This window comes from Pipistrellus kuhlii, unplaced genomic scaffold (assembly GCF_014108245.1).
Source record: "Pipistrellus kuhlii isolate mPipKuh1 unplaced genomic scaffold, mPipKuh1.p scaffold_m20_p_101, whole genome shotgun sequence".
Lineage (NCBI taxonomy): Eukaryota > Metazoa > Chordata > Mammalia > Chiroptera > Vespertilionidae > Pipistrellus > Pipistrellus kuhlii.
The window spans coordinates 610,315-622,598 of NW_023425407.1; the positions used below are offsets into that span (position 1 = coordinate 610,315).

Here is a 12,284-nt window from a genome sequence, read left to right on the forward strand (position 1 = left end):
GGAGAGCCCTGGAGCAGCTAGAGACCTGCCTGCTGGGGGCCCCTCCCAACCCCCACGCCATGGCTCTGGCACTCCTTGCTCAGCCTTCAGAGGCTAAAGGGTGGGCACTCAGGCTGGAGCTGGCCAGCACCCTGACCCCTCCTGGGGCTCTTGACCACCTCCTGAGGCCCCTGGCCAGCCTGGCCCTCAGCACCCCCTGAGCTCCCAGCACCATGAAGAAGTTTGCGTCCAGCCGCAGCCTGAACAAGATCCTGGCACAATGTGACACGTCCTCACGGGAGTACGAGGAGATCCAGGCGGTGGAGCGCAAGTGGCACTTGCACCTGGCCACGCCGCGCTGCCTGCTGCTGGACAGGAGGTCCAAGGCCTCCCTCTTCTTTGCAGCCCCACAGCCCCCCAAGAGAGCCCCCAGCACCACACTGACCCTGCGTTCCAAGTCCATGACGGCTGAGCTTGAGGAACTTGGTGAGTAGTGGGGGCGGGAGGTTGCGGGCAGCCCAGGGTGAGTGGCCAGGCGGAGTGAGCTGGGGTCAAAGCCAGGCAGAGGGAGAGAGGGCAGGAAGGACAGACAGATATATGAAGAGGTCTAAGGTAAATGGGTGGGTACTGGAATAGTGGGGTGATGAGGGGCAGACATGTGGATGGCATGAGGGCCGGGGGGCTGGGTGACAGGGCTGGAGATGGATATGGGACCACCAGATGGTGGCGGAGCAGAGCCTGGCTCACCAGTGTGTCTGCATGTGTGTGCATGTGCTGCCTGTGGCTCTCCGGTCTGACTTTATTCCTTTGTTTCACCCACATGAGAAAAGGGCAGGAGTCCAGGCCCTGGGCTCTGCCCGGGCTTTGCTGGCACTGGCTGTGTGACTTTTGCATCTATTTTACCCTCTCAGCACTGGCTCACTTGCTAGTTGAGCAGAGTAATTACAGTGAGTGGCTGACCTAACATGGCTGTGTGTACCTCACTGCTTCATTGATGGGCAGGCCCTCGAGGGCTGAAGGAGCAACACAAGAGTGTGTCAGGGCTTTGATGGGGCATGTTGTGGGCATGATCCCAGAGTGATGTTGGTAACCTCATTGTGGACATGTGTCAAGATATGTGACTGTTAATAGCCTCTTTATAGATGTGTCCAGATATGCGAAGCCATGTCCTAATATTCGTGACCATCAGTGTCCTCATCATGAACGTGTTCTAGTCACATGACTGTTAATGTGCTCTGTCCTTCTACAGTCTAAACCCAGTCTAGTCACAGATTTTGCCCTGGCTTCAGCCAGGACCTAACCCAGTCCTGACTCTGATCCTGATTCTAGACTGAGCTTCAATCCTGGCTTAGGCTTGGTTCCTCCCTAGCCATAGAAAGAACCCTACCTGTCCCCTAAAGTTATTCCTGACCTGAGTCATTGACTGAGCCTTGAGCCCTTCCTGGTCATGGGCTGAGCCACACTGTGCAAGCTGGTGCTCTTGACTGTAGTTTATCCTGGAGGTCAGCCACCAAGATCAACTGAACTGACATAGGATTTTCCTTCCCCATGAATATTATGAATAAAATAAAAACTTAAAAACACATAGCCAACTTGAAACAAAAGATTAGGAATTCCCCAGGTCTCAAAACTGAAGAAAGAAATCCAAAGCCAAAAGGGAGAGGAAGCTGATGCTGCCAGAGTCCGTGACAGCTTGGGATAGGATGTAGATTCCCAGGGCAAGGGGTGAGGCTCTGATGCCCCCACAAAGCCAAGAGATATGTTTGTGGACCCAAAGCTGGAACCACACCCAAGAATTGGGATTAGCATTGGAAAAATCATAGAAGAATATGAAAGAGAAAAAATAATGTGTTTAAAGACAGAGTTTAAGAGAAATAACAGAATTCATAGTGAAAGAACAGGACAGTACCAAAAGAAAAAAAGAAAAAAGAAAAAGATTTTAAAAGGATCCCTAAAAAACTGTTATTGAAACAAAAAATGTAGGCACTGAAACTAAAAATTCTCTGGGATGAACAGGATTCCTCAGAGTGGCAGGATTCATAGACCCAGCTGAAGAAGAAAACAGTGAGTTAGAAGATAAATCTGAGGAGATCACCTAAAATGCAGCACAGGAGACAAGGAGATAAACTATCACTGGGCAGATGAGACACGAAAGAATAAAAACTTCGGGGAAGAGGCAAATTTGAAAAGTAAATGGTTGATAATTTTCAAAATTGAAAAAGGAGACAAGATTCTAGTTTAAAGAAGTGTAAGTCCCAAGCAAGGAAATATAAAATAAATCTATACATGTAGACTTGTCATAGTAAAACTTCACTGCACCCTAGACAAAAAGAAAAATTATAACCTTTAGAGAAAGAAGCTGGATGACTTAGGAAGGACGGCAAGACCAACAGCTGACTTATGATCAGCAATAGTAGCTTCTAGATGATGGGATAACTTCAGAGTTTTGTGTGAAAATGCTTTTCCACCTAGAATTCTATTTCCTGCTAAACCCACTCATTCAAGAGAGCATCAGGGAAGCTAGCAGACTTCTGGCCTCAGGGTCACAAGCAGGTAACTCATGGGGAATTGATCTGCTACACTGATTGAAGGTACAAACTGAGCAATGAACCAAAATCCCTAGGCATCTGGGTCTGGCTAGACACCATATCGAGGCTCTGGTCTCCTTCCAAAGGCTGTTACCCAGCCATGCTCAGCAGCATGTTCAGAAGGGAGCCCCCAATGCTGCATGAAGAGGTTCTTGGGCAGCCCTAGATCTGTAATCCAGGCTCCAGGGGCTGCTCTGTGTGAAGAAACCCTTGAACAGCAGATCCTCCCTCCTCTCTGCTCTAGTCCAGGGCTTTCCCTTTGCTGCTGTGTGACCCTCATCTTCCAGGGGCTCGCTCCTGAAGCCTCAGGTTGGCATGATCTTAATCCAGTTTTTCAGAGCAGAGTTTCAGGAAGGATGAGGAAGGAACAGCTTAGCACAGAGCCTCTGTCCACTGCTCACTGAGGGGTCACAGCTTTGGTTGAAGCTGGACACAGGCTCCCCCCCACCGTTTGCAGGAGAAGCCATTCTGCCCCCAGAGGACAGCTGTCCTGGGAAGCCAGTGCAGGTGCTGACCTCTAGAAATACCTGGTTTGAAGAAGCCAGGCCGGCATCAGGGTCTTCCCAAGTACTACAGAGCTCAGCTATGGTCCAGTGTTGGTGCTTTCAAAAGATAGAAATCAGGCCTGTTGGCTCACTGCCAGTAGTAACATATCAGTTCTTTGTCACACTGTTGAGAACTGATCGGACCATTTAGGGTCCCTGTGGTCTACCGAGAAGATGACCTAAATAGCTGGGAAGAAAGGAAGATGTGAGGTGACAAAAAAAGCAGGTGGCAAGGGTGGGGGCTCATAGAGTGTGGGGGAGAAGCAAAGCCCTGAATGGTTGAGGACTGGCAGAAACAGAGCAGGGAGGAAGGGGCTTGTGGTAGAAGGAAGGGCAGGACACCCCCAGTGCTCTTAGGCAAGTATGCATTGGGGTCCCCATATGCTCATCTCCTCAGCAAGAGCCAAGGGCATGCTGGGGCTGCAGAGGTCAGTGGAGACCCAGACCTGGGAGGGCCCTGGAGGTCTGAGTCCCCTCCCACTTTCTCTTGGTAAGTCTTCTGGTCTTTTTTCCTCTGTGATGAGAACGTGGGGACAGGTGCCATGCCAGTGTGCAGTCTCTGGCTGGCCTGCCCTTCGTTGGAAACACTTTGCAGAATGCTTCAGGGCAACCATTATCGCTATCAGTGACCTCCAAACTTGGTTTTTATGGGATTTTGCCCTTTCTCTAAAAAAATTTGATTTACTTGTCTGTGAACGTCTCCACATGTGTGTGCATGTGTGTGTGGATGTGCATGAGCTTTTTTGTGTGCACATGTGTGAGTGGATGTGTGGGGACTTACACAGCATGTGCATACCGTGTGTGAGTGGGTCTGCACAAGCGTGTGTGTGAACATGCATGTGAGGGACATACACAAGTGAGTGTATAAGCATGTGTGGATGGGCACAAGCATGTGTGTGATCGAGACATGTAAAAGCATGTGTGTGGCCGTTATGTGTGAACTTGTGTGTGAGTGGGCATGCACAAATGTGTGCTCAGGTGTGAGTTGATGTATGTGTGTGTGCACAAATGTGTGTGAGCATCATGTGTGTAGGCACATACAAGTGTGTGCATGGGTATGAGTGGACCTGCTTGGACATCATGTGTACATGTGTGAGTGGACTATAAATGTGTGTGTGCATGCACACAAAAGCATATGTTTCTGCTTGTGGTTGTTTCTGCCTTGAGTTTCAGGCTGTGAACCAACTTGGCATTGGACGTATTGTATTTGCCCCTCTGGTCTGGTAGGGAGTGTAGGTCAGGGGTTGTGGGGATCTGGGAGGTCCTGGTTGTTAGAAGGGTTAGGAGAAGAGAGGTGGGGCAAAGGGAGTGGGGAATGGGACCCAGGTGCTGAGGATGAAGCCTGCCTCTTACCCCCTTTGCTCTGTTTCTTGATTCCAAGCCTCCATTCGGAGAAGGAAAGGGGGTGAGTCATCTGCTGTGTCCCCAGGGCCACAGCTTCGCCTGACCCCTGTCCAGGGAAGTGCTGGTGTATGAGGAGGTTCCAGTTCACTCAGGGTGGTCTGGAGGCCTGGACTGTTCCCTCCTGATGGCCTTTTCACTGGGATCTGGTGGGGCACAGTAGAAGGACCCAGCAGGGGTCACCTGGGGATGTGACAGGCTTGGACACGGGTCTTGTAGCTCAGGTGAGCTGAGGTGGCCTGGTGAGGCAGAGCTGGGAGCCCCCAGAGTGGAGGCCGGGAGCCAGGAAGGGCGGGTTCAGGACCCAGCCGTGGCCTGTTGGGGGTGGGAGTGGCCAGTGCTTGACTTGGCTGAGGTTGCTTCTTTCTGTCTGCTCTGGGGGCTTCCATGTGCCTGGTGTGTGGGTGCTGTTTCTGTGCTGATTTGTTTATTGGTCAAGCCCAGTGCTGACAGTCCATTAGAGCATGAGTCTGGGCCCACAGCACTGGGAAGTCAGCCTGGCGCTCCCACCCCAGCATCGCCCAGCTGTTGGCTTCCCCACCCCTTGCTGCTACCTTCAGACTTCATCTGCCACATCCTCTGAGGCTCCTCCCTGTATGTCGGGCCTGGTTTCGAGGGACACAGCATCCATATGGGAACTGAGTCTGGGCCTGGGCACTCAGGACCTGGCCTCTTCCAGCTTTTCCCACCTATGGGTAAACAGGAATCCAGGCCACGAGAAGCCAGAGGTGGCTCTGTGGCCTCTCATTGTCCATGTTACCAGTCCTCACTGGCCCTCACTCTGGGTCCCTTGGGCCTTTCTTGTGCCAGCACACATCTGCAGCACACACTCTCCAGCACATTCTGCAGCCTGGCCCTCTGAGCTCTCACCGCCCCTTCTCCAGTCCCAATAAGTGCTTTCCCGGGCATCTTTCAGCCATTAAAACAGGTGATGGAGTCTCCTCGGTGAACACTTTTGTGCACACCTTGAGGCCGACATGCAAACTATTTCTGGAGCACATCGGTTCTGTGCTCAGCTCATTAGAAGGGCTCCCAGGGAGCTGTGCTGTGGCCTGTGCACTGCCTCCAGTTGTAGGGGCAGTGATGGCGATTCATCACCCCTGCAGGCCCTGCTTGTTCAAACAGCCACATCCAGCCCCCGGCCCCATGACAGGTGTGTGTGCGTGAGGCTGGTGGTGGTGGTGGGGAGACAGGGAGGCACTCCAGGGACCCAGACCCACTTCCTAATGGGTTTCATTTCCTTATCTAAATGTCTGAAATGCTATAAGAATACACTTTCTAATTTAAAAAAATATATTTTATTGATTTTTTACAGAGAGGAAGAGAGAGGGATAGAGAGTTAGAAACATCGATGAGAGAGAAACATCGATCAGCTGCCTCTTGCACACCCCCTTCTGGGTATGTGCCCGCAACCAAGGCATATGCCCTTGGCCAGAATCGAACCCAGGACCCTTCAGTCCGCAAGTCGATGCTCTATCCACTGAGCCAAACTGGTTTCGGCTACATTTTCTAATTGTGTTGGGGATTGGTGTCCATCTCACTTGCTTGTAGTCTGCAGAATTTTTTATTCTTTCCATTTTGAAAATAAATCTTGTCTGGCCCAGTCCTGTGGCCCACCTTGTTGGCATGTAGCGTTGGGTCTCAGGTGAGTTCTGGGCCTGGACAAGTGGCCTCTAAATTCATAGCTCAGGTGAGCACGTGTCCTGTGATTCCCATGGACGTGTTTCTCTCCACACCTGTCTTTTTGTCTGTGGCTTCTGGGCAGCCTGGTAGCTAAGTCTGACCTTTCACTTACTGGGTCTGTGATCTGGGCAATTTATCTCTCAGAGCTTCGGTTTCTTCTTGGATAGAATGGGGGCAGTAACAATATTTTCCTGTGGTTGTTGTGGAACGAGAGGTGAAGCACTTCCCACTCTGGAAATCGCCTGGGACCTAAATGGTCTCAGCTCCAAAGGGAAGGCATTCACCTCATTACAAAATAAACAAGGGGCCTCTAACGGGCCTCTCTGGTCTGCACCTGGGCCTGGGTGAATTCAAACTGGTGGAGCTCCCGTGTCAGGGCCAGGCTGTGTGCCCTGGGCTGCAGGGCAGCTTATGGAGCTGATTGTAGCAAACATGTGCTCGGTGCTTGGTGCCTGCTCAGAGCCGGCACAGTGGTGGTACCTCTATGTATGTGCTAGTTCTCACAACACTGAGGTAGGTGCCGCTTGTGTGCTGTTTCATCTGAGTCATAAAGAATTTACCTCAGGAAAGTGAGTGTACAGGGTGGGTCTGGTCTGGGTTGGGTACCGGACATCTCAGGAGTTTATCTACTTTGCACGGTGATGGTGGGCGGATGCAGAGATGGGACGGCAGGTGCTGGTAGGTGTCAAGTCTGAACCCAGATGTTCTTCCACGTGGGGCACTTGGGTGACTTGACACATGGGCCTCTAGAGTTGGCTCAGCCCCTGGGTTGGGAGGGTGGGATTTGGAACCTGAGTGAAGGATGGATTGGGCAGGTTTCCTGAACGAGAGAGTCCTCTGGCAGCAGGTAGGCATCCTGCTGCACCCTGTAGCTGGCCTCAACTGGACCCATCCATCTCTAGCTGGACCTGATAGCTCTCAGATACTCGCATTTGTTTAACAAAACTTCCAAGTCATGTTGTTCATAAAAAACAACACTTTTAAAATCATCAACCAGCTTTAATGAAAACAAACAGCTTTTTTTTTTTTTTTTTAACAGCAGATTTGAGAAGGCCTCCCAGTGTCTTTACCCCTGGCCTTGTTCAGCCCTTGTCCCTCCCAACTGTCCCCCACACCCTCTTCTTGGCACCTCCCACCTGGATGGAGGTTCTTTGGCTTATTGAGCAGCCTGGGGCAGTCAGCTGTTTTCTTTTATTCTTTATTGATTTGCATCTTTCGTGGGCACCTGCTGGACTCTAGGTCTGTCCTGTGCGCTGGGGCCTGGACGGTGATGCCTTGTGCCGAGGAGAAAAGTGAAAGGCAAAGGACACAGAATCTTGGGAGACCCTGGGCTCTCAGCAATGTGTCTGGGTCTTCCCTCTAAGGGTCAGTTGGCCTTTTCCTGGAGTGGGATCTCTAGGGTGCCCTGGAGCCTCCCCGAGGGTGGAGAGGCAGGCTGGTGCAGAACCTGGGTTCTGGTGTGAGGACCTTCATCCCAGGTCTTGAAGCAGCCCTGGGGAGTAAGATGTCTGAGGTGGGCTCAGCACGGGATGGACCAGCCTTGTGGGGAAGACAGAACGTTGAGGCTGCTTAAGGTCATGGTGGCTGAGAAGACTCTTTCTTGGCTGTGCAGAGAAACTAGATGAGATCCTGGCGGCCGCCGCGGAGCCCACACTGAGGCCTGACATCGCGGATGCTGACTCAAGAGCAGCCACCGTCAAACAGCGGCCTACCAGCCGGAGGATCACCCCGGCCGAGATCAGTGTAAGCTGCTGGGTGGCTGAGTGTGGGTGTGGGCTGAAGGCTGGGTGGAGCATGGGTGCTTGCACATTTTCTGGGGTGGGTCCACCATTTGGATCCCACACTCTAGTGGATCCCACACTCTAGGAACTGTTGTGAAGTTCCCCCAGGCTCCTGGAGACAGTTGGGGCCACCCCAGAATGGCTACAGTTGACCACGTGCTGAGTGGCTTTCAGTTCCTTAGGCAGGTTCTGTGCCAGCCCTGTTCCTGCCACATACTGTGTCTTAGTCTCCTGGCCCACTCCTCCTACTGGGCACCCCCTGGGCCACATCCAGGGTTGCTGTCTGCTCCAGCCACCTTGGCATCAACCTGCCCAATGCTCTGCCCAGGCCCTGCTGCCGGGCCCTGCTATGGAGGCAGGTGCCTGGGCACCAGCACGCTGGACAGTGCATGGTGAGCTGAGGCTTAGGAAGAGTGTGGGCAGAACCTCCATGTACCATCCCGACTCCCACAGTCACTGTTTGAGCGCCAGGGCCTCCCAGGCCCAGAGAAGCTGCCGGGCTCCCTGCGGAAGGGGATTCCACGGACCAAGTCTGTAGGTACGGCCGGGCTGGGGTCTGCACGGGGCCGGGGGGGATGGGGCCGGGTGGACACAGGGCTGGAGGGCCCTCTCTCTCCACCTTCAACTGGGTTTTCAGTTCCCTTCTGAGTCCTGCCTCTCCCTGGCTCCAGCCCAGGGATCTCATATGTGGACATATTTTGGGTGTGGGGGAAGGTCAGTCCTTCAGCAAACCCAGAGATACCCTACTAAAACAGCCCTTTGAGACTCTCCCCCACACCCATCTACGGCTTCCTGTCCAGTGGGTACCTCTCCCCCAAATCCACGGCTCCCACCCATCTTGTCTTATTTGCTGGGCCTTGTCTTATATACTGGATGCCTGAGTACATGTCATATTTCTGGTCCTAAAACTGCCCTCCCTTTGAACCTGCTCCTACCCCAAACCCCAGCTATTCTTCAATACCTCTCCTTTCCTTCACAGTCCATTGCTCCAAAGTCACCTGTACTTACTGTCTTCTGTTTCCTGCCTGCAGCCTGGGGAAGGCTGCTCTGTACCTAAAATTGAAGTTGCTCAAATCATGGTCACCAGTGTTTCCCAGGGCGTTCCTCCTGGCGCACGTGATCAGCCCTCTCTTTTGGACCTCAAATCGCAGTTGATTTTCCTGGCCCCTGTCCATGTAACTCTTCTCCCAGTTGTAGGACACTTCGCAGCTGCTGTTCAGGCTTCTCCCAGCCCCACACACACCAACGTGGTTCCTTCTGTCCTCCCCCAGGAGCAGACCACACCACATCACCATGTAGCTTTCTCAAGGCCGTGTCCTTGGTCTCCCTGCCTCTGCACCTGTTTCCACGGGACATCACATTCCAGCCAGTGTCATGCCCCACACTTGGCCATGTTCTCTTTTGACCGTAGGCCTGGTTATCTGACAAGCCCTACCTGCTGCTCATCCTTCTAGGCCAGTGGTTGACTAATGAGTTTGCCAACCACTGTTTTAGGCATCCAGTGCCCTCTTCTGCTCACCTGTCCATCCATCTACCCCTAGACCTGTCCACTTGCCCATCTATCTGTCCATGTACACCTTACCACACCTATCATGTGTTAACCAGTAAATTCCCCTTCAGCAGTCACACCAACACTGCTTATGCTCACTGCCACACATAGTCCTTAGAGGAACCCTGAGGAGGTAACACTATAGTACCTGTGTTACCGACGATGACAAAATTGAGGCAAACAGGCCAAGTGACTTGCCCAGGGTCACACAGCTGCCTTACCTGTCTGTCTTCTGTCCACCCATCTGGCCAATCAGCTGCCCAAACCCCAATCCCTCATTCACACTAGGACTTCTGATGATTGATGCCCACTCTAGGATGACCCTGGGCCAGGTGTAGGGGCTCAGTTGGGGGAGGTATAGACAACTCAGTTTGGCAGTTGTGGTGAGTATGAAGGAGCATGTCCATTGAGAGACAACTAGGGGTACCAGCCACACCTGGGTGTCCGCAGGCTAAGAGGCATATCTGAGTTTGGAATGTAGGATGAGTGGGAGTTTCTAGGAGATCATGTGGTGAGTTACTGATAAAGGCCATCCTCATTGGTGGCATGGTCCTACAGGGACTGCTGCAGGTCTTTTCTGTAGGGGGAAGGGGAGGAAGAGGATCGGTGAGACTGCAGCCACATTGGAGTGGCTTGTGGTACTTCCCTCCCCCCACTGGCCTAAGCCCTGGGAGTCTTCCATGGCTTCCTCCTTATTCTCTGCTTCCCCTGACAAATTAGGGGTTCACTGCCTCCTCAAATGCCTCTTGCCTGACTCCTCACCAGCTTTGTAGCCTTGCCTGGCTGGGCCTCAGTGTCTTGCTCTTGGACCACAGCTTTGGTGTCCTTCAGACCTCCCTCCCCAGCTCCACCCACAGGTCGGGGGGGAGGGCTTCTACAGAGCAGAAATCACGCCTCATCCTGTAGTTGACCCTCTGTGGGCTTCCAGTTGCCTTGGGTCTTGGGGACCGGCCCCGGCCCTCTCCTGCTTCATCCGGGGCCTTCTGTCTCTGCCTCCCTCTGACCTGGGCCTGCCAGAAGCACTATTCTCCACCTGACCTCACTCTACCAGAGGCTGTCCCTCAGCTGCTCTGCCAGAGGCTGTTCCAGGACAGAAGGGTACAGATCCAAGTGCCTGCCCATTGGGACATAAGCCCAGATGCGGATAGCAGCTCTTTCCCACCCACCCTCTCAGACCTTCTAGTGCTCTGGCCATGAATGAGCTAAGAGGGGCTCATCATTTTGTTTTATCCTCATCCCAGTATTTTTTCCATTGATTTTCAGAGAAAGTGGGAGGAAGCGGGGGAGGGGGGAGGAGAGATGTGAGAGCGACACATCGATTGGCTGCTCCAGCCTGCAACCCAGACATGTGCCCTTGGTTGGGAATTGAACCCGAGATCTTTTGGTACGTAGGCCAGTGCTATAACCACTTAGCAACAACAGCCAGGGCAAAAGTTGCTCATCTTTGATCCCTCTCCTTGGCCTGCCGAACAAGTTACCAGACTCCTTGGAGTACCCACCCCTTGTCCTGGGTGTGTGGCACTGGGCACACAGTCCAATCCTTGAAACCTCAGGGTGGAAATGTGGGGACCACCTAGCACCTGCCCACCTCCAAGGGCCGCTCTGAGACTCCCGCAGGGGCTGCACTGAGCTGAACACTGGGCCACTGCTTGTGCTCGGTGGTGTTGGTCTAGCATTTGGGGGCGGCACTCAAATGCTGGGGCAATGCTCGCTGCTGCTATCTGGGCAGAAGACTGCCCACCCAAGATGGCATCAGAACAGATTCCTCATTTCATCCCAACGCAAGGGACTTGAGCTCACCTGACGTTAGAACTTGGCACACCACACCCCCTGCAGCTTCTAGGGACACTGACTTTACCTGTGTACCCATGTCACCCACGGGCGGTGGGTGTTTATATACTGTGTTCCTGTTCAGGGGGTGGAAGGCAGACCTGAAATGATGACGACGACAGCCTGGGTCCCCTCTGGGTCCTTTCTAGGTGCTTAGCCCTGTGCTGTGAGCTCAAAATGGCTCCACCTCACTCAGGCCCACAATGGGGGAGGGAGAGGGAGGACAGTGCCCCTGAGATGAGGAAACTGAAGTGCTGAGAGGTTAAAAGACACAGACAGTAAGGCCTTTTTACACAAAAGTTCACCCGTGCTGAGCCAGGGGTACGAGAGCTGTTAGGCAGGTCAAGAAGCAAACCGGTGTAGGTGGCCTGGTGCGAGTGCTGACTGGCCAACAGGGGAGGCGGTTGGGACAGGCAAGAGGCATCTTGGTGAGTTCATAAAAATATCACCCAGTCCAGAGGGAGGCCAGGTGGCAGATCCCCAAAAGGCACTCCATGAGAGACTTGTGTGTGTTGACATGAGAGCCATTAATGCACTTTCCTTGGACTGAGCCGTGGACACCAGCAGCACAGGTGTCCACATGGTGCCCACAAGGAGGCCCTGCCAGTCTGCAGGTGGGCAGCAGGGAGATGCGGGCCCTGAGCACTCTCACCTGCCCTTGCTTGGGTCCGAACTATGACCGAGGCAGGCAGAGTGGGGTTTATTTTAGAGTGTGTATTGCTCAGGAGAGAACTGAAGCTCAGAGGGGCTCAGGGCTTGGCCTGGGGTTGCACAGCGAGCAGGGAGTAAAACAGAAACATGTGGGGTGGTCAGCCTGCAGTTCCATTTCCATCCTCCCTCCTGCCCTTCCAGTGACTGGCAGCCTCTCAGTCCACTCCATCTACTTGGCCCTGGACTGGACAGGCACCAGGCACCGCCTTACCTGGGC

At 53.3% G+C, this 12,284-nt stretch overlaps 1 protein-coding gene across 4 annotated transcripts in view; it reads left to right on the forward strand.

The window, feature by feature from the left end:
• The window catches only part of SHANK3 (SH3 and multiple ankyrin repeat domains 3), a 48,572-nt gene that overhangs the window by 23,721 nt on the left and 12,567 nt on the right, over positions 1–12,284 (forward strand). For 3 of the 4 annotated variants that reach the window (XM_036430149.2, XM_036430151.2, XM_036430150.2), the window contains 4 exons: positions 385–465; positions 4,494–4,517; positions 7,809–7,939; positions 8,431–8,515. In XM_036430149.2, coding sequence (XP_036286042.1) covers positions 385–465; positions 4,494–4,517; positions 7,809–7,939; positions 8,431–8,515 — 321 coding nt within the window. The remainder of the gene's footprint in view (positions 1–384; positions 466–4,493; positions 4,518–7,808; positions 7,940–8,430; positions 8,516–12,284) is intronic. The other variant, XM_036430148.1, reaches the window with a different exon arrangement.